Source organism: Seriola aureovittata, chromosome 15 (genome assembly GCF_021018895.1).
Source record: "Seriola aureovittata isolate HTS-2021-v1 ecotype China chromosome 15, ASM2101889v1, whole genome shotgun sequence".
NCBI lineage: Eukaryota > Metazoa > Chordata > Actinopteri > Carangiformes > Carangidae > Seriola > Seriola aureovittata.
The window spans coordinates 13,602,743-13,625,075 of NC_079378.1; the positions used below are offsets into that span (position 1 = coordinate 13,602,743).

At 41.1% G+C, this 22,333-nt stretch overlaps 3 protein-coding genes across 3 annotated transcripts; all 3 read right to left on the reverse strand.

Moving 5' to 3' along the window:
* Positions 1–1,353: 1,353 nt before the first annotated feature.
* Positions 1,354–6,514, reverse strand: tbl2 (transducin beta like 2). The gene is made up of 7 exons (XM_056397141.1): positions 6,318–6,514; positions 5,296–5,417; positions 4,750–4,934; positions 4,078–4,229; positions 3,275–3,401; positions 2,087–2,239; positions 1,354–1,988 (listed from the first exon to the last, which is right to left on the reverse strand). Exons 1-7 carry the CDS (start codon positions 6,442–6,444, stop codon positions 1,529–1,531), a joined length of 1,326 nt encoding a protein of 441 aa, XP_056253116.1. The 5' UTR covers positions 6,445–6,514; the 3' UTR covers positions 1,354–1,528.
* Positions 6,515–7,477: 963 nt separating this feature from the next.
* pom121 (POM121 transmembrane nucleoporin) lies at positions 7,478–17,020 on the reverse strand. The gene is given in 14 exon segments (XM_056397140.1): positions 7,478–9,140; positions 9,401–9,499; positions 9,712–11,190; positions 11,523–11,795; positions 12,051–12,150; positions 12,262–12,383; positions 12,491–12,570; positions 12,655–12,743; positions 12,833–13,004; positions 13,129–13,150; positions 13,153–13,208; positions 13,842–13,991; positions 14,801–15,007; positions 16,443–17,020. Coding segments are annotated over 14 exon segments (3,522 nt in total). The 5' UTR covers positions 17,015–17,020; the 3' UTR covers positions 7,478–9,039.
* A 1,280-nt stretch (positions 17,021–18,300) lies between these two features.
* Positions 18,301–21,484, reverse strand: LOC130182797 (G protein-activated inward rectifier potassium channel 3-like). Its single transcript, XM_056397946.1, is given in 3 exon segments — positions 18,301–18,497; positions 19,453–20,662; positions 21,263–21,484. Coding segments are annotated over 3 exon segments (1,602 nt in total). The 5' UTR covers positions 21,458–21,484.
* Positions 21,485–22,333: the final 849 nt, after the last annotated feature.

The following is a 22,333-nucleotide window of genomic DNA, read 5'->3' on the forward strand; positions in this document are numbered from 1 at the left end:
TTATTGAAAATAAAAACAGAAAAATAACAGACAGGCCTAGACGACAACAAAAAGCTGAGGCATTATAATAATCTAATTTATAATTCATAATCTTACAGTAGAGTGGCAGTTCTGACGTGTTTCTGTTACTGTGATTGTTAAAGGATGCATACAGATATTTTACATCAACTGAATAAAGTCTTATGTTGGAGTTTTTTGTAGTTACTGTTTGTATTTTTTCATTCATGAAAATGTTATTTCCCAAACAAAGACGCCTTATACACAAATCATCTATTCTGTTGTCACTATGTGCAGATAAAAAGAGGACTCTGTATTCAGATTTTTTTCAAATAATTCAGTTTAAAATTAATAGAGATGTTAATAAAGACGTGAAATTAGAACTGCAACACCTACTAAATTAATCGTTTGTGAGAAAAATAATCAGCAACTACTTTGATAATCGATTAATAGTTTTGAGTCATTTTTTAAGAAAGTTGCCCAAGTTCTCTGGTTTCAGCTTCTCGAATGTGAATATCTTCTGATTGCCGTAGACTTTCATGATAGTAAACTGAAGATGTTTGGGTTTGGTAGATGTCACCTTGGCCTTGCATAGATTGTGCCATTCAAGAGTAAACTGTATTTAGACTTAAATATTCCCTCCAGACATGAATAAGACATAAGAAAAATTGTTTTTTAAACAATAATTTGCATCCCATATGGTTTTTCCCACAAAAAAAGTTTTTAAATTACATTCACAGGTTTAACTGCTGGACACAAGACGTCTCCTACTTCACTGAAAAGTCCTTTTTCAGCATTTGTGCACTGAAGGTTCCAAGCTTCCACATTCAACTTATATATAAGTTGCATATTGGACCACATTTGGCTTTCAAACTAGATATGATGTTACAAAATCATGAAGTTTTGCTATTAATACATAGCCAGCATTAGCATTAACAGGCATTTACTTACCAGTCTTTGTAAGAACTACAGTGACTGTATTGAAAGGTGAAGAGACAGTCCAGACGGGCCAGGCCTAGCTGGTTGGCATGCTAACTTTAGTAATAGAAAGGAAGTGACAGAAATAGAAGCAAAACAAGAGGGTTACTTTCAACCACTGGATACAACTCTTAATGACTAAAGGAAAGAAGTTTGATGATGAACTTGCAATGTTTCTTCTAGACTGGTAAGTAAACAGCTGTTAATTCTAACATTGGCATGTAGCAATAGCAAAACTTACAAATAGCTCCTTTAAGTTGAGACTTTGAGTGGAGGGGGACTTTAAATTGAACCTTAGAGGTAAATATACTGTAAGACAACCACAAGAGAGATCATACACAAGACATTACTGTGCATTAAATAGCATAGAAAAAGATCTGAACTTAAACCATTTTATTTTTCCATAAAAAGATATTCTTTATTAAAACTGCATGCAAATTTCATTTTCCCCATCCAGATCATTTAGTGGCAGAGGGAGAGTTGAGGTTACAAAAAAGATCAGCAGTCAGAGTCCGACACTATCACAATCAGAGTGTGGTTCCTTAGGGATTCTTCAGTCGACAGGAGCAGCCAGCACAGTGTCCAGGGCACTCTGAGCCTCTTTTATCTGCTGCTGCAATCTCTGCTTCATGGCTTCATTCTGGGCTTTCTTCAGCATGTCCTGCATGTCTCTGATGGCTGCCCGGTAGCCCGGGGCATTGTGAAACACTCGGATGGCCTTGTCGCCGCTGCACACCAAGAAGCGCCCATTAATATCAAATCTAAGGTCATTGATCTCCTCACTGTGGACGCCATGCATTTCTTCTTCTAGCTCGCCAGTGGCAGCGTTGTACATAGCCAAGTTAGAGCCATCACTGATGGCCACCACCCGGCCATCTGGAGATAAGGCCACCCTGCTACCTTCAGATGACGCACAGGGGACAGTCTTCAGGAGGTAGGGATCCTGCTGCTTTTTGTACTCCACATCTGTGTTCCACAGCTTCCATGTACCGTCTTTGGATACAGTCACCATTCTGAAAAGCAAAGAACAGAAAACATTTACATGGCAGTGTTATGCTCTCAGTGTGAGCCACTTCTTTGGCTGTGTATTGAAATCAGAAAAGCCAGTTACCTGTGAGAATCATTGGAAAAGGCAAATGCATGAACTCCTGCAGAGTGGCCCTTCAGGTCAAAAGCTCGTGCCACCTCTTTGAACTCTCCTCCCTTCCCGAAGCAAACCTCCCACACCTTTACGTCAGGGGTGAAGCCACATGATGCTACAAACCTGAGCACAGAGACAAATGGCACACACAATTGGATCTCAACCTAAGTCGCATAGGATTTAAATATGTTTTTTCTCTTGTAGTCACATTTTACCTTAAGATAGTAGGTGTTACAAAATACTTTCCCTTTGTGGCAATTAAAATGGCTACGGATACACAGTGGTTTGAGAAGAGACAGTATCCACATACTACACTTGTGTTCAGACCCATTAGTTCAGACCACTGTGTTTGCACAGATGAACCTGGCTAAACTTTTGCCACAACACAGATGTAAAGAGTTGTAAAATCTTGCCTCATAGGATTATAAACTGCTGTACAGTATTACAATATACAATATCTGAGAAGTCTACAAACTCATGGATCAATTCCTAAAAACCAGCCTCAAATCCATCCGGGGATATAGTTCATTATCTCGCTGGTACTTGAAACAACATCCCACATCAATGTACACACACTAAGCTCTAATAATTCTATTTTGTAACAGATGTCTCGCCAACTGGTGTGCAATCAATCTCTCTTCCTCCATTTGACACCAATTTTTGCTGAGTGTTTACCATACAACTCATTTAGAAAATAAATGATCAGGTCAAGAATTACAGACAGTGCAGAAGAAATCATTAAAAAGAGACTACTTGTTTGCTAAATTATGAATAAGGGGTGCAAAACTAGGACTTTCAATTAGTAATTTGGTGGAGGGAGAGGTGAGAATTCAAACACAGAAATATGTTCACTTTTCAAACTAAATGACCCCAAGTGATGAACTCATGATGCATTTACCAGATCTGGTCAAATTTCTAGATGATACTTGAAGAGGGGCAAATCTACAGTGCCTTAAAAAGCATCAATTTGTAGAGATCCGTTTTCACTTTTAGAGTCTTCTTCTGTGGGTCAGTGTCAATAAATGCACATGAAATCTACTTTGATTCAATGAAAATAAAACATAAAAACTTTCAAGGGGGAGCACTGTAAATCTGAGATAGATCCCTATTTGATCTTTCAAGTGGAAGATTTGCAGTGATGGAGGGGGTGGGACTGACCTGCCACATGGGGAGATGGCAGCATAAGAATTGGTTATCTGGTTAGTGTTGATAGAGGCCAGTACCTCTCCTTTCAAGTCCCAGACGTGAATGCTGGTGTCAGTGGAGGCACTCATGATGAACTTGCCTGCAGAGAAGAAACACAGAATCAGCATTACACGTATTGTAGATTGGTGAAAAACTAGAATACCAGTGAAATCTAATATAAGGAAACTTAACTCATCTTTCATCAAACAAACTGATTTTAAAGACATTTTCTCTCTTAGCAGTAATTCTACTCATGTGAAACTATCAGTTTCTCAGAGGCATCTAGTTTCTCATCACTGAAATAAATAACCATCAAACACATGGCAGTAACTGACAGAACAAAATGATGAGTCCGTGCTGCTGTTTTGTTATTGCTTCTTTAACAAAGCTGTTCCATTTAACTAATCTTCATTGACATTCTGATGCAGCAGAAATGCAAACAAGAATATGCAAAAGGGAATTTGTTTTTGTCATATTTCCAATGAAGGAAGTTTTCCACAGAAAAGGAGAAACCAAACTCGGGAACATTACCTGTGTTTCGACCAAAAGAACCACAATCAAAATTTAGTTCCCTCAAACTAACAGGTACAACAATTTAATTCTCACACTCAACAACTCTGGTTGCCACTTCTATCATTACTAGTACGAAGGTCACACAAAAACAAAACCGAAATGACCTTTGCATCCTTGTTCATCACAAGCTGAAACATACACTAAGAACACACAAAAAACACTAAAAATTCATACATGACTAAGATATTTCACATGCTCTGTACCTGTCTCTGCAATGCCAATGTTTAGGATGGGGGCCTTGTGTTTCTGTGGGAAGTCGTCAGCAGCAGCTTTGAAGCTTAAACTGCCGTCATCCTTCTTGGTCATTTTGAAGATTCGAATGGCATCTCCATTAGCCAACCATGTGATAAACGCCCTGCAGTGAAAAGGTGAGAGTCAGGGTAGAAGGTGGTCATCATCATCTGACTGTATCCAAAAATTACCTCCAGATGAACCAATGCCATGTGTGTTAGAGAGACAAAGGTAGAATTCTGCTCAGGTTATCTATATTACTGGTACATGGTGTGCATATTAAAACAAATCTGCATTTGAAAATTACAGGCAATCAAGTGGTTTGATTTTCAGAATTATTATAATAAATAAATGGATTTACTTTTGGTAAAATAAAAGCAAGCAAAAGTAACATCATTTACTTTCCTTCAAATTAAGGTTTAGTCGCTGCCTTAGCTGAGATGGTTGCTTAGGAAGTGTACACATTAATACAAATTAAGTCATATGAGGTAATTCTGTCATCACTTAATTTAAACTCTCATTGCTGTTTAAGCTGTGGGGCCTGGTTTATTTAAATTACATTTAGGTCTTGGTTATGCTTAGGCTTGGGAATAGATAGGGGATGCTTCATGTAAATGAGTACATGTAAAGAGAGAGCAAAAGACCTGGAGTCCGGGCTGAAGCGGACCAGTGTAGCATGATCCAGCTCCACATTGGCTCTAAGACACTTGTGTTCCCGGTCCAAGAAGTCTTTGGTGCTCCAGATCCTGACGGTGCGGTCATCAGAGCAAGATGCCAGGTACTTCCCATTACTGCTGAAATCAAGGCACGTCACATTCCCACTGTGGCCCTGTGACACAAATACACACATGCTCAAAGAATGGCTTTGGGGAAGGAGCCTAAAGTAAAGTAAATTATTTGTTCTTTTTGAAGATGCAAATATATAAGAATTGATCACAAATACACACTAGCATAGTAAACAATACTATTTAAAGTTATAATTTTTAATGCAGTCTTTAACTGTTTTAGAGATATGTTTCTAATATTTAGTTCACCCCACTGAGATCAATGAGTTTAGACTAAATAGAAAAAGGACCCTTTAGGATCTCTGAGCTGTTGACAGACATGTCCCTGAACAACAGCCCTCATTGTAATCAGAGACTCTAACAGTGTGTGCGTTTCACTGTGTGAGCGTGTGTGTTCCAGGTTACCTTCAGCGAGGATGCCAGCAGTTGATGACTGAAACTGTGCTGTGAAGCTTTATCTTTACGGCTGCGCTGCTTCTCCTGCTTCTGTTTCTTGGCTGCAGCGCCCTTGACAACACTGCCTTCAGCTGAGAGACAAACAAGAGTACTGATGAAGATTTTCACTCATGTAATACATCATAGTCGCAGCAGGAGCACCGAAACTAATGATCAATAAACCTCTTGTCTTATATGTATTACACTGACCTCTCTAGAGGTCTGCCATATTTTCTTGAATGATATGAAATGCAGTTTTATGTAATATTAATCCAGTAAGTAATGTTAGTATTAAAAATGTCCGCATGTTTGAGATGAACCCTTGAATGTCATGTTTCTTTGCCACATAAGCTATTGATCATTTGTTCCTTCCGTGTGAACACACAAGTGGACAAGTTATACAAATTTCGTTGTCCTATAAAAATTAAATATGCAAATGATCTAATAAACGACCTTCCTTAAATATATTTAAGTCTCAAACGTATACAATGAAGAGTAAAATTGCAAAATGCTTCACTAATAGATTAAAACATATTTCATTTTAACTGACTCTTGTGAATACATATAGTTCATAATATTCCTATTTTTGCTCATTTGTTGTTCCCTTTCTTAATCTCTAGTTTGCTTTTTCTATTTCGTATTTAATTGCTTATCCATGTTTATATAATTAATAGGCAATGACTGGACATAAAGCAGTCACTGCCATTGGTCCGTCAGTGTGACATCTGACGATTGGCTAAGGACAGTTGACAGTTTACCATACAGTCGCACAAAAGTTACTTAAGCTTTTCATGCGTCTATATGTGTTGCTGTGTGAAGGAGTAACAAATATCAAACACACTGCTACTACTACTACTATCTGTCCACACTGGTTGTGAATGTCTGCAGCCGAAGAAACGTGCTAGAGAGCCGGACAGAGACGGTGTACGCGTCGGTGACTCACCGCTTCAGAGGCTAGCTACAGTTAGGTTAGCTAGTTAGATAGCTCTTACCGGCAAACTCCGCTGCTTGTTCTGTTTCCTCTCTTATTTCTTCCTTCCGTTGGCTCAACGCTAGTGCGACCAGAATAACTAGTGCGCCCAGTATTAAAGTCAAGGCCACCAGAGCAGATACCTCCATATCGAGAGCTTTCTGCCACGTACCTCGCACCGCTAACGGTTACTACTTGGCGTTCACGCTACTGAAGCACTGCGCATGCGTCGTTGCGTCCAAATCTTCTTCGTGTTCTTTCATGATGTCACTACGGCAAACTGAGATTACCGCAACCTAACGGACTGGAGTGGAACTGCTACACCTATGCATGTCTAGGTTCTTCAGAGGTAGTTTATAATTACTCCAGATCAACAGATCTATAAGCAAAAACCTGTAAAAATGCTGCTCATTGACAATTAGCTGGATCATGACCAAGAGTATTAAGGTGAATCCCAAGCATGAACTCATTTTCAGATACAATCAAAGAAAGCTGATATAACTATGATTTTAGATGAGAACCTTTAGCTTATTGAGGAAATATTGTGACCTGTTTTTCACAATTTAACTGTCTATATTTATACATGATTATGTATAAAAGTTTGTAAGATTTTGAAATACTGTGTGCAAAAGGAAATTAACTTAACAAAAAATTCAGTTAATGGACAAATGAAGCCAGATACGGTATTTAATTTGATATAGAAATTTGTCATTTGAACACTAAAACTTAGTAAATGATAAACTCCAGAACTCACTTTACTGAAAAGACTTTATGAAACTAAAGCTGCTTTTTAAGATTTTTAAGAAAGTTTTAATTTTGACAGCAGGCTTGCAATTATCATTTAGAAGTGTCTTGCATGTCCATTGAATAAAACCTCACAATTCATGCACCCAGCCTCACTCTAACCACATTCACTGATGTCTATTTGAACAGTCATGAGTGTGGAAATATTGTGGAGTACAATGTAGAACAAAATCATATTCTCAGTTATATTGTAATAAATTAATGTCATGTTCAACAGATGCCTGTTTAAACTTGTCACCTTTTTATTGAGAGATGTACTGTAAAAAAAAAAAAAAAAAAAAAAAAAAGACTGTATATGGTGGTTACATCAACACAGCTGGAGAAGAAACATGTATTGCGTGTGTGCCTATTGGTTATTCAGTGACACTGGTAATAGTAGTTTATTTAGTAACCCTTTATTCAAAAGCAGATACAAACTAGAACTGAACTAATGGTCACAGCCAGTGGCCCGTCATTTGGTTGGAAAGCAAAAGAATGGGGCCTTGAAGGGTTGAATGTGTTCTTGTCCATGTCCAAAATTCAGTTTTTATTCATTCAAAAACAACAATCAAAAACTGCATCAGATACTGCTCACTTTTCACAAGAGGTGATTATTATTCAGAACAGAAATGATTTTGATAAAAATAACTTTGACTGCTGACATCAGTGGGTTTACTGTCATGTTTGCTTGACAAAGTTCCTCACCTCATGGTGCAAGTAAGACATTAGAGACAACAAAAATCCCTGCATCATAGTGAGAGTTTCTGGAAGATAAGGGTTTCCAAATTTGACAGATTGTGTGTTTGGTCAATCTGATGTTACATTAATGTGGTGTGATCTATTATGACAGTGACATTTCAGAAGTGGAGATAATGTGCAGATGTTTTAAAGAACTCAACTGTATTTATTAAGGTACATCTGTAATAACAGTAGTTGAAGATAAAATCTTATTTGTCAATGATGTCAGATTTGTTATTTTTCAGTGAACTAACAAGGATTCAGTGCCTGGGAGTAAAGAGAGGTAGTCTGGCACAAACAAACACATCTCAGGATGATTTAAAGATGAGATAGAGATCACAGATTCTTTTCACAGGCATGAAGCTGAAGAATTGGCTTTGGTTTGACAACACAAGTCAATAGTAGTCATCCTAATCACGTACTGACCTACTAATTACATCAGAGTTGGCAATCACTATTAAAAAAGGCTGTCCACAGGAGGACTCTGGGAATGCTTGCAATGATAAAGAGTATGAAACAAGAACAAAAGGATCTTCACTCACTACATTAAGACATTTACTAAGTTGCCCTTAAGTGCAGAAACAAATCATTCATATACAGGGTCAGAGAGCCAATTAAAAAAAATAATTTAAAATGCAAACGACTCATAACTTTACATTTACACTGCAGCGTTGTGTACCTTATCTGAATCAACTGTGCATTTCACCCTACTCAGACTCATTCAGAGAATGTACTCAAATATTCCGTAACATACAAACCAGTGAGCACTTCACGTAAAAAAATAAATGTTTGAGCCAAGGCTCCATGTCTTTGTCGGACTCAACTTTCTCCTTAAGACGAACCAATGGGAGTGTCCACATACTGGAAAAGGAAAAAGAACTTTGGATATGCTTTTGTTCAGAATCAAACTAATCAATTGTCTTTTCTCTCTTCAAGTATTGTACATTGTTCTGGATTCTGTCTCCTCACTGCTACGATCCCTCATTGAGTCATGTAGTCATCCAGGCAGCATGAACTCAGCAAGCTGGTGTGCTCTTTCTAACTCCTCTGCAAACACAATGTTTCCGGCCAGCACAACCCACTGGAGGAGGGGAAGGAAGCAGCGGGCATGGTGGTGGCCTGGTTGGGGGATGTTGGGCTTAGAACAGAGCAATGTTAGCCAGATTAGCCATAGCAGCAACAGCTGAAGTCCTTTGAAAGCAGTGTTGGACACATGTAGCAGGTTACTTCTTCCTGTTGTGTTGCCTCCGTGCCTGCAGTCTCTGACGTGCTCCAGATGGTTTTGATCCAGCTCCAATAGAGAAGGAGGGAGTAGCCGGAGACCCTGATGAGAAAAAACAAAAAAAACAAACACAGGAGACACTTTAGGACATGTCAATACTAAGAAACAACATAAACATTTCTTTGTACTCTTCTTTCTCTACACTTTTTACTTCTAACAATTTAACATATACGTCTGTTTCTGGTTGCCTTATCTAGGGCTTCCTGTGCAGTGGGGAGAAAAAGCCTTTAAGCATTGCTTGAATAGCTGTGGTTGCTCAGGGCTCATCTGGTCACAGGTATAACAAAATATATAAGACATACCAAAAGGAGCAGCATTGAAGCCTTGGACTGGATTTCCAGGACTTCCAAAGGCAATTGGACCTGCCGCAGCATTCTGGCCAAAGGAGGGGGTAGATGTCCCTGCAGAGAAAGTAGCACATAACTTGTACCAACCAAACAACCACTGAATTCTACTGTGACAGAAACAAATGTAGACCAGTTGTTGAAGCATCATCAAAATAACAGTGTAATCAAGAGGATGTTTATGAGAAGAAAGAAATCTCACTGTAGAGACCCCTGTGGCTGGATTTAAAATATAAACAATCAAAACATAAGTTGTCTTTGTTCCTTACCAAAAGCTGGTTTGTCAGTAGCAGCAGCCCCAAAATTGAAGCTTCCCATATGCGGTGCAGGATTATTGGAGACTGGTGTTCCAAACTGGGGGCATGCCATACCAGCACCAAAGTTAAATCCACTGGGTGCTGGCTGAGCTGGGCCAGAGGGAGCCGGCTGAGGAGCACCACTACCAAATGTAAAGGTGGATGAGGAGGAGCTCTGAGTCTGGGTTGCTGCACCGAAGCTTGGTGCAGCTGAGGGTGCAGCTGAGGGGGCAGTGGAGCCACCAAAAGCAAAACCAGTGGAGCTGGCTCCAAATGCTGGTTTAGCAGGGGTCCCGAACGTGGTTGCTGTGGTGGCAGCAGGTGCCCCAAAAGTGAAAGGAGCTGGGGCGGGGTTAGAGGCAGGTGTGGATGATGCAACGCTGCCTCCAAAAGTGAATGGCTTTGACGGTGCTGCTGAGGAGCCAAAGGTCGTCTGTGCTGCTGGCGCCTCAAATGATGGCTTTCCAAAGGTGAAAGTGGACTGGGTGGTGGCGGCAGAAGTGGTGGAGGCAGTGTTGGCCATGGCAAAGCCTCCAAATGAAGCAGTGGTTGTGTTCTGACTGGGGGCTGGTTGGCCAAAAGCAAATACCTTCTGGTTGGCAGCTTGTGGGTCCGGCTGTGTGACACCAAATGTGAAGGTGCCGTTGCTGGAGGTTGTGGTAGCAGCAGCTGGGGCAGCTGCTGCTGCAGTTGCAGTAGTGGTGGGAACAGTTCCAAATTGAAATGTGCTCCCTGTATTAGGGGCCTGTGTTGTGGCTGAGCCTGTACTTGTTGTGGATGGTGTGGACCAGTTTCCAAAGAGGGATTTCACACCTGCCTGGGCTGCAGGCTGTGTGGTGGTGATGGAGCCAGTGGAGGCTGTTCCAGTGGGGGTGTTGGTCAAGCCTGGAAAAACAGATGAGGCAGCTGTGGTGCTGCTTGTTGATCCACCAAATATTGAAGGTGTACTACTTGAAGAAACTGTAGAGACTGGGTTGGTGGTTGTGAGGGATGCAGGCTGTCCAAAGCCAGCATTCGTAGTAGCACCTCCAAAGATGGGTTTGAAATTTTGAACAGGAGGTTTGCTCTCTGGAGCTGATGTAGCTGAGGAGGGGGTGGTGCTGACAGCAAAGATGGGCTTGAACCCTGAAGCCAGCAGAGGGTTTGTGTTACTGAGTGACTCATAGCTGCTGGCTGGAGGTGTAGTAGCAACAGTGACTGTGTTGGAGGCTGTAGAAGCAGAGGGGGTGCTGATCTGGCTAGCCAATCCAAACAGGCCTGTTCCTGCTACAGGTGGGGTGCTGCTGGAAGCCTTGAAGACCTGACCAAGGACCTGAGTAAAGGCAGAGGGCTGCTCCACACCAGCAGTGGAGGACTGAGACTGGGAGGCAGGGGGGAGCTGTGGGACACCCACTGCAGTTGTTGCCTTCAGGTTTAAACTGCTGGGTTGCACTGGTGTGGTCGATGCAGACACTGCAGAGACAACGAGGCATGTGGAGATAATCAATACATGTCATGAGATATATGAGAAGATATTTAAAATGTAAACCCTTACTTGAAAATAATAACAGAACAAAGAAAAAGAATACAGAGAAATAACATCTGTTTTTTAATTCTTCTGTTTCAGGATTTTTATATTTTTTAAAACAAGACTATATTGTTTCAAGTTTCAAACTTAATATTTATTTTTTTTTTTTAATTGTTGAATCAAAAACCAGGTGAATATCAGATCATGAGAGATGCTAAATACAAAAATCTGGAAACAGTATCACACATCAGAAATGCCTTCAGTTCAGTGATTGTACCTGTGGTTGTGCTGGCAGCAGATGTGGAGATAGCAGGAGTGCTGGTCTTCATTTTGAGAGCCTCCAGCAGTGGGTTGGAAGCTGCAGGTGCTGTGCTCACACTGCTGCCTGGGCTGGGATCAAGGTTGATGACTGGGATGACAGAGCTGGAGGCTGTAGGCAGAGGAGCTGCAAGAAGGCTGCTCAGGGTGGTGGTCGTGGTAGAGCTGGTGGAGGAGGTGGGCTTGGTGGAATTGGTGGCTGGGGGAGAGACAGACTTCTCTTGCTCTGGAGCTAAACAAGGACAAATTAAGAGGAGGGTCAGAGGTCAGGCTGGGAGCTTATCCAATCAACAGCCAACTGGTCAGGCCTCATAGTTGCAGAGGGCAGCAGCAGGATAATTCAAGGTTCAGTTAATGAATAACAGCCTGTCACTCCTCCAGCCTTGTAGTATGTATGTGTGAATGGAGGGTAACAGAGCAGCATGAACAGTGCAGAAGTTAAAGAGGAGGGATTAAATGTTTTATTCCTGTGGCTGCTTCTACTCACCAGGCGTTTCCAGGACTTTCTGGATCTTGCTGATAGCAGCCTTTTTCTCTTCATCTAGGTCTTTCACAGTGATGGTGTAACCAAGCTCTGGAGGTGGGGGCTGCCAATCAACAAGTATGGAGAGTGAAATATATCTAGGTCATCCTAACACAGGAACTATATAAACAAGGGTTTCTGGAAGCATGAAGTCTGAGAATGTAGCAGTCCTTACCAGTGAGATGTGATCGTCCCGGTGGCTGGACACCAGCTGGATCTTCCGTTTTCTCTTCCCAGCACTACCAGTAGAGTCTGCTGAGGTAGTGACGGGGATCTTGGGAACTGGAGTCAGTTTGGCTGCAACAACATAATATAATGAAAAATCAAAAACCTTCAACTTTAATACAACTAAATAACAAATCACAGTTTGTATGTCTGCACAATGACTTCTATACATGACTTACAAGTAACAGGTGCCTTGTCGGTGGCTATCTGGTCTGACCTCACAGAGGATGCTGAGCTGGGAGACTGCCCATCGTCCTCTCTGGTAATGAAACCACAAGTTAAAAAACTTAATATTAGATTAAATGTGGATGACTGGACTCAGCAGGGACTAAGCAGATATAACCTGGGTCTTTTGGAGGCTCCTTCTGGAGTCTGGGAGCGAGATGATCCAGGGCTTGACAGAGGTGAGCTGGGAGCTGACGGTTTCTTCCACTGTGAAGGTAAACATGGAGATAAACCTTAACAACTCCACTTTATCTCTGCAGGGCCACGTGCACTATAATGGAGCATGGAAGTGTTACCTGGCTGAGGCCTAATGAAGAGCTGTAGGAGCTGTGGATAGGGTTTCTCTTGCTGCCTGGGGTTCCTCTAGGGGCATGTGCCCCACTGCCAGAGCTGATGGACGAGGTGCGAGACCTCTTCATGATGGACTCCTCTGCCAATGAGGTCATCCCTCTTTTCAGGCTTCCTGGCCTGGAAGAGGGAAGGAAAAACATTTCAGCCTGTATTTAGACAGCCACGCTATACTTCATATGGTGCTATGGGCTTCAGTAGCAGTCAGTTAAACTAAACAACAAGATCTGAACATTGAACTCACTTAGGGACCAACTGTGATGGTGTCCATTGGGCAAAAGAGGCTCAAAAGCAGAGTGTGCGCTTCCACCACTGTCGTTACGCCTTGGGAAAATGAAAATGGATTACAAACATGCACAATACGTCAATTCAATGAATGTGTGAGGAGACAATGTTCAAGGAAAACGTCATTTGACAGACAGAGTCAACTGAAGACATCCGTAGGCTACTTTTCGGTAGCCCACCTCTAGACGTGGTCTGGCTGAGCTGACATTGCTGTGTGCACATTTACAATGTTAGCAGTAACAGGTGTTTACTTTCCAATCTTGAAGAAACGTTTCGACTTCAGCATCAAACTTAATTCCTTTACTCGCAAAGAGCTGTGTCCAGAGTTGAAAGCCACACCAATGTTATCTCTTGTTGTGCTTCTATTTCCATCACTTCTTTTAGAGGGTAGCATGCTAACCAGCTAGCCCCAGTCCATCTCATCATTTTCTAGTACCAAGACACTGTAGCATCCATTCTGTCCTAAAGATGTAACCCTGCTCAGAGAGCATATTATATAACCTCTTGCATTGCATGCAACAATGAAACAATGGCTGAAGCTCTAAGTAAGACTGGTAAATAAACAGCTGTTAATGATAACGTTGGCTTTTTGTAATAGCAAAACTTACAAAGCTCTTTTAAGCAAATATAGTGTTCATGTGTTGCCTTTCAGATACTGTTTAATCCTGGTACCTTCGCTTGCTTTTCTGCTCAGTTGTGAAGCTCCTGTCCTCATCTTCCACTTCTCTCTTGCGGCTTTCCTTCAACACCCTGAGGACACTTTCTCTGGAGCAGGGGTCTGCAGGGGCCCTGGGGAGCCCTGCACAACTCAGATGGTCCAAACTAAACGAAAAAAAAACAGCAGACAGTGCAGCTCTGGTCAATGTTAACAATCAAACAGGAAAGACACAAATCAGGGTTTTACTTAATGACAAAATGTAAGAAACATATCAATATAATGTGATTTATGTAAGGCACAGCCACTCTCTGTGGCATCAACGATGACAAAAGTTGTTTTATCAAAACTTTGCTGACGCAGTGTCAAGAAATACTTTTTTATGTCTACAACATTTGTTATAATCGCTACAAGTTCTCTGTAAACTCTTTTTTTAAAACTCACATCCCGACTGTTTAGGTAAACTGTTCATTCAGGTAGGAAGTAATCCATTGCAGTGAACATCACTACTTCCTTAAATGTTGTCAAAGTTATGTTACTGTTACAAACAGGGCTGCAGAAGATTGTGAAAAATGACCCCAACAATTTCAACAACAGGACCAAAAGTCCAAAACCCAAAGATATTCAATTACAAATCCTCACATTTGAGAATGTGGAACCAGAAAATATTTGGTATTTTTGCTTAACAAATAACTCCACAGATTATGTTTCAGCTCTAGTTGCATACTTAAAACAGTTACATGTGCAGGTTGATTTTAAAAAGTCTCTACTGCATTACCTCATAACAATAATACAACACTGACAAAAATTCAGTGAGGCAAGATAGATTATCTGACTCAAGCGTATTACCTCAGTTTTTAAATGGCACACAGTAATGAAATATATACGGTATACAGCAGTTTATTCCAAGATAATGGACAAAACAATAAGAACACTGGCATGATGACAGACTACAAGTTTGCATTAATATAGAAACCTGGGGGTGTTGTGGTTGGGCCTGGCAATCTTCACTGTGACAGGACTGAGGGCTGCCGGGGAGTTACGGGGGCTGAGGACATTTTTCTTCCTGAAGCCATCCCACTTGACAGGAGGTAGGACTCCCACTGACGAGACACCTGGCTGCTGCAACGGGTAATGACGCTGCGGGGTGATGGTGAACCTGCCCATTGTGCCCAGTGGCTCCCTGCAAGGTGGAAAAACAAGAGCAGACATATGTTACCTGCATATGCTAATGAATATTCAACTGAGATGTATACATTTTTAAAAAAACACATTTTCATCACACAGAGCCCCATTTGTGACTTCAGCCCTCCCTGTATCACTTGATTCAGTCACAGAGCCTTCCCTACACATAAATACAACTTTGAGACAACGAAAAGTTCATTTGAAGCTACAATCTGCTGCTGGATAAGTTAAAATTAAAACAAACATTTAGATTTTGACCCTGAGGTTTGAGTAGGGAAGGCTATATGACCATATCACAGAGTGACACACAGAGGGCTGAGGTCAACAACGTATCTATATGACGCAGTACATTTTATGAAATATTCTTGCAATATGTTGAAATTGTGAGTCGTGCAACTGTGTGACTCCATGCCACCTTTGTCCACTAACAGTAGCCTCTCTGGGTAACAGAAAATATATATCACTGACCACTTACTTGTAAATATTAGTGATGATAGATTTCTTTTTTGGGACTCTATGATACTTTATTACAATGTCTGCCTCCTGAAAAAGCTGATTGTGTGATTAAATTTCCTAGATTTTAGTTTGTAATTTCTAAGGTTTGTTAATATCACTGAATAACTGCCTATCATGGTAAAGGTTGGAACAATGCGAACACCAGGACCAACAAGGAAATAAGTCCATGGTTTTATCGTTCTACCTCTGTTAAAGTCTGATAAGTTGTATTTTGTGAATATTGTTTGTCTAGAGAGGGGACTCATCTGACAGAATAATGCTACCTTGTAACAGAACAGACTGCCCATTTGTATATCACATCTTTTAAGATTTGTGCAGCTCTATATACATATATACATATATATCCACTCTACTTGAACTGATGCAGTGTATTAAAGTATATAATATATCCACCAGTGTTTACTGTATATTCAGCACACCGTAAAGCGACAGGTCTATCTTTGGTCTCTATTTTTTTTTCTATAATTTGTATTTTACTTGATTTAATCTACTTAGTCATTATACACGATTTAGCCTTTAATTGCATTGTTTGTATTTACCTACCTCATTGATTTTTTTGATTTACGTTCAGCGGCTGTTGCAACACTGCAATTTCCTTTTGGAATTAATAAAGCACTATATTAAAATGATCAATAAACTGGAAGTTTCTATTCATTATGATAGGTCTCCCCATACATTACAGTAAATCAAAGAGCAAGTAAAGAGGGGGGTATTACAGAGAATTTCACCAATGTGCAGCTAATAACTACGATTTGCATTTTTCAATGTGCTGATAAAATACTCCATAAGATTTACGAGTAAATAATTAAAACCCGCCAAGAAGCTGGACCTTTGACTTCTGGATGGCACGGACTCTAACGGTACTGCCTCCTAACGGCGGCTCATGTTGTTATAGCGTGATTTGATTATAAACATACCCAGCAAATGACAACCTCCTGTTTGGGGTATAGACAGCATGGTTGGGTCTAGACAGCTTTTCCCGCAGCTGCTCTCGGGGATTTCTCCCTGCCCTCGGCCTCCCGGAGTCAGCGGTTGGACTTTCGGGTTTCCCGATGTAACTCCCCATGAGGAAATCCCGGGGGCTGAAAAGAAACGAGTCACTTGCCAAAGCTTCCCTCCGATAAATCCCAGTTTCCCCGAGCGTTGGTCTGAAGTGTCCCTCTGGTCCCCGGAGCTCGGTTCTGTTGCTGCTACTCTTCGTTTTCCCCCGGGCGGCCACCGACACGCCGGTCACCCCCCAACCCAACAACCAACGCCTGAGCAAGGCTGGGACGTTTAGTCCAGCTCGCGGATTCAGGCCTAACCTGGCGGGAAGCGGTTCTCCGCTGTGATAGTAACACACAATGCAACAAACTCCAAGAATTAAAGTCGCGTAAAGAAAAGTAGGAATATAATAAAGGGCAAGACTAACTACGCATAAAACAGAGAGAAGCGCTAAATGTTTCTCTCTAGGTGACATGGCGGCAACGCGCCGCCGGAGGACTCTCATATCCCATCATGCTACTCTTCTGAAACTACTTCTTCTTCTTTGGATTTAAGAGCGTTGCTGAATCAGCGCGCCACCTTCCGGGTTGGAGTTTGTGTTACAACGAAGAATTGTTAATCAAAAGTTGTTTCCACTAAGTTTCATAAACAAATCCAGTTTTACAGTGTAACCAGTGGAGGAGTACTCAGATCCTTTGCTTAAGTAAAAGTACCTGTACACCAACTTGATTACGGGTAAAAGTCCATTCAAAATGCCATCCAAGACAAAGAACAAAAGTGTTCTCAGCAAAACATAAGCAAAATATCAAAAGTAAAAGTTCTCAATATGAACAAATAAGTACCCTGTCAGTGATATATTATTTTATATGGCATATTAGATTGTTAACACTTTGCATCAAATAAGCATTTTACTGTGGTAGCTGCTTGAGCAGCTTGACTTTACTACAGTTTGATAGTTCAGTCCAATGGCTTCCAACCTGGATCTCTGGCCCCTGCAGAGGGTCATAAGATAAATCTGATCTGAGGGGTTGTGAAATGATTGTTGAGGGTTGGAAAGAAGAACACAAACTTGTAATGCTCAAATTTTTGTAGTCATTTTCTTGGACTTTTTTCTGCCAGTTTGGACCTTAAAGAGGTATTTGACAAACACATTGATCTGAAAGCTTTAGTTTGTTACTTTGCAGATTATGGTTTTCTATACAATATATATGATGAAATCATCTGATAAAATGTGATAAATAAACTTAAGACATTGCAACAGACCATAAAGTTATGTAATGATAAGACACTGACAGGGGTCATTCTGCTTTATAATGAGCACTTCAAATGTTGATACTTCATGCACATTTTGTTGATGGTACCTGACAGGACCATGTTACATGGTGACAACATAACCAGTAACCACTCACTGAACAAACTGTTTAGAGTTGAAAGGTTCACAAAAAGTTAATAAGTGGACCTTGGAGTCAATTTTATTTTACCACAGTACTTTTTCAACTGCTCAGAAAAGACCACAGACAATTGGGTTTAGCAGGATGTTTATTTTTATTTTTGAAAAATGATTTACACACAACATAAAACATCTCATAATGTAACGTAGATTTAATGGAATATATAAAAACATAGAGCAAACTTTATACACAAACAAATGAAAAACAGAAAGTATGCCTACCCTGAAATTTATATTAATGAAGGATGATTGTTATGGTTTATCAGGGAATATCACTAAATGCAATATTATATGCAATATTAATGTGCAGACACAACAACTGTTTGTTTAGCCAACATTTTCTAAAACAAAGCGTCTTATTCCTTTGCTGAGCTCCTGTCTTTTGCGCTCAGTAAGGACATTTGTACCTCAAAGGTTTTGTCAAATGCACTGTAGTCCACACGAAATGCCCCTTTCTCCAAGGAAATGCATGACTCAAATCGGTGACCCCACAGGATCTCATCCTCTGTGTAGGAAGTCCTTGCCTGGCATGTCATACCTGCAACACAAGTCATCAGGGAATCTGGTAAATGTCACTTTCTTAGATGAAGAGCTGACAAATAATTTCAGAAGAGCATTTGCCTCAGGACATACTGTATATACTGCTATGTAGCATTTTATGACGACTGTTTTGAAAATACATTTGATTTCTCAATAAAACAGTGGTTTTGTTTAGCAGAGTTAATTAAAACACTGATTTAAGATACTTTCTTTCCAAGTCTGTTGCTCAGAGCTATTGGTGTGCTGTATCTTAAAAGTAACAGCGGGGTGCAACTCTGCTGCCACCACGGCTACTGTCTATAACAGATCCTGCACACAACTTGTACCATATGCTAGAGGCTGCTGCTATCCACAAAATACAATCTCATCACATACCCATATAATTAATATAGCAAGTTTAGATGCTCTAAGACCAATTTTGTTTTGTTTATGATGTTACATACCAATATAATTATGTCCTGCTTAAATTGGTCTACACTATTAAAATGTTTACACTGGAAACACTGGAGGCCACAACCAATCACTGTGTAAAAGCCCCTCAGTTGTTTTCAGCTTAGCAGCAGTGTTAAGACTCCTTCGGCTGCCATTAAATTTCCAAGTGATTGCTTAGAATACAGAGTACAAATCAGGCATTGCAAAGACAGAGGCTCAAATCTCACTACACCAAAGGCATTCTCCTTTTTTGCCTGAGATCCAAGTAAGCATGAAGACCCACAATCAAATCAAAACTTTAAAATTATGCAGAAACAAAGGCAGCAGATTTGTTGTGTCTTCAGGGAAGCTAAAACACAAAATAAGTGATCAGAGAGAGTCAGAGTAGATAAAACAGATGGTCTTTCCATTCATCCACACCTCTTTGACAAATCTTCTTTACAGGTAGAAAATCATAATGTTTTTAAATGCAACTGCTTCACTATGGACATGATCTTAGTTGATCTAGTAGTTCTACAAACCTGACGCTTCCACGATGCCCTCCAGGATGACAATGATCTCAAAGGTTTCCCTCTTCAGGCGCTCAGCCCCAACCTCCCAGAAGGGGCTGCTTTCATTGATGACGTGGGTAATGGTCTGGGGTTCCACCAGGAGCAGCCTGTCTCCCCCGGTGTCATAGCCCAGATTGATCTCTGACTGCTCCAGTGGGATGAACTCCCCCTCCTTGGTCTGCCTGGACTTGATCAGTTTAGCTCGGATCTTGGCGTCCACCATGTGGCTCTCTCTCAGATCCCCGATGCGGAAGAGCATGCACAACTTCTCATCACGCTCACATATGACACAGTGCTTGCTGAAGATCAACGTCTGGGCCCTCTGCTGTGGCCGGGAGATTTTAACAAACATGCAGCCCACCATAAGTGCGTCGATAATGGAGCCAAGGATGGACTGGACCATCAGGACCACCGTACCCTCAGGGCAGTTAGCTGTCACCATCCTAGAGCCATACCCAATTGTCCTCTGGCTCTCCAATGACAGCAGCAGAGCTGATAGGAAACCGTCTACATTTTGGTAGCACGCCTGCCATTGTATGTCATTAAGATGTGCAATGTCGCCACGCAACCAGGCACCTAAAAAGTAGATTCCACCAAAGGCCACCCATGTGAGAATGTAGCACATAGTGAAGACAAGAAGGAACCAGCGATACTTGAGGTCCACTAATGTGGTGAAAATATCTGAGATAAAGCGACTCTTGTCTTCAATAGGTCCCAGATTGACCCTGCACTTGCCGTCCTTGGTGACGTAACGCTGCCGCTGATTGCTGGCAATGACATGCAATGAGTGCTCATCACCCAGCAGCTTACAACGCTTCTTGTGGCTCTTTGCACCATGTTGCCTCTCTATTGCAGACACTGGAACATTTACGCTGCCAGTGGAGCCCCTCGATTGCCATCTGGAGCTAAAGCGCTTGAGGTGTCTTCTGCAATGCAAACGCTGAGGCTTTGGGGTCTCTTCTACTGGTTCCAGAGGAGCTGCTTGGATAGTGTGCTGTTGGGGGGAATCTTGCCTATCCAAAGTCAGAGCCTGAGAGGACTGACTCCAGAGACTCTGGGTCTGGAAGGGAGAGGCCTCCTGGGATGGTAGGAGTGACGAGCAGTTAGCATAGCTCAAGTTGTGGATAAGAGAGGCTCTTTTTGGAATCATCATGGAAGCAACAGTGGATTTAGCTGCAGCCTGAAATGAAAGACAACAATGCACAATCTTCACAAAATATATGAAACCATAAATAACCATACACTTTACAGAACACAACACCATTGCACTGGATGAGAGGTTCTGTCATTACCATCAACATGACCATTTTGACTCTGTGTATTAATCCGCAGGTGAAAATAGTCCTCAGAAAATGCACAATTTCCTCCCATTTGAGTAACATTTGCTAAAAACTACAGTGCCCATCTGTTTTGTTCTGTTTTGTACTTGATACAGACAGAGTAGAGAACTTGGACTGACACATTGTTGGTGTTGGTCTTTTTCATGGGATTAGCAGGCAATATACCTTTTAATACAGGCAACAAATAAGTAGGAAACTTACAGTGGTGTACTTTCACTTATGGCAACTATATGATAAATTTTTTAAGAGTTGATTTACAAATTATAAAGCTAGCCGTTAGAAAAAACAACAAATCTTTTTTCCTCTCTGTTATGAAATTAAGCATGACTCAGTACCAGGGGAGTTGCATTTGAAATGGGATGCAAATTTTGGCACAATACAGGCTGGACAACTGTACAGTATTAGTGGTGGCTTACAGAGATTAATATAGAAAGTGGTACCTTAAAAGTGTAAGGAGTGTAACGTATTGACTCTGGCTGTGGTCTGGGCAGGTATGCCAGCAGATGTTTAGCAGTGAGAGTCTGCGTTGGGGGAATGGAGTTCCTGCGAGGCTCGATCTTGACGGGGCTCCTGATGTGGCTGTTGTACTGAACGTTTTGTAGCGTCTCTCTGCTGCACATCACAGTGGTGCTCATTGCTGAGGTCTTCAAGGCGCTGATCACTCTTCCAGCTTTGTTTCTGTTTGGGCAACAACATTAAATTGAGATCGAAAGCAGCTACAGTTACATGACCTAAACAACTAATTGCAATACTTCAATACTTCAATAAGTGTTTGCAGAAATGAAAAAATCTGTGTGCCATTGATAAAGGCACTTTAGAAGCTTTGAAAATGTAATTCAATGCAACATGTATATTAAATTTTCTGTTTTCATTTTGCTGACACACACGTTTATATTCTGCTGCTCTTCCAAGAAGAAAATCATTGAGATCCCTCATATACGTCTGTAGATCTGATGGTGTGCCAAAAGCAAACGTTGCTTTACTTCCTCATCAGCATGTGGTTTCATTTGTCTGAAGTGGGCTCATCAGTGTCTCAGCACTGCTGCAATTTATTACACATGAAGGGATTATCACTAATCCTCAAAATTAATCTGAGAAACACCAAGGAACATGATGGATTTCAAAAGATTACTGACTGCCCCAGAGGGCTTAGAAGTAGTATTGTCCAGATGGGGCCAAATGAACTGTTGTAAATTCACTTCTCTCTTGCAAAAATGCTGTGTTTACTCATAACAGACACACAAAATATGAACACATCTCTGAATCCTGACCATGACCCATCTGTGTGGAGCCAATCACACTTATCAAATTTTACTTTGAGGGAATCTGTCTTCAAAAAGCAAAACAAAAAACAATTGGTCCTCTATCGCAAGTCATTAAAAAGTAGAGAAGGAAGTTGAGTCAGTTACATCATTTTCTATTCTGAATCTGAGTGATGCTGTACTATTTTTAGTTTAAGTGTCCCAATTGAACAGTTTAATTAGTACCAAATTAGTTCTTTACAGGAAACA

Bases quoted from the DNA above. Each gene is read 5' to 3' on its own strand.
- tbl2 (XM_056397141.1), bottom strand. From the start codon at position 6,444: ATGGAGGTATCTGCTCTGGTGGCCTTGACTTTAATACTGGGCGCACTA. The intron at 5,418-6,317 runs GTAAGAGCTATC...TTTGTCTCTCAG, and splicing joins ACAAGCAGCGGAGTTTGCCG to CTGAAGGCAGTGTTGTCAAG. The intron at 4,935-5,295 runs GTAACCTGGAAC...TTTGTGTCACAG, and splicing joins TGCTGGCATCCTCGCTGAAG to GGCCACAGTGGGAATGTGAC.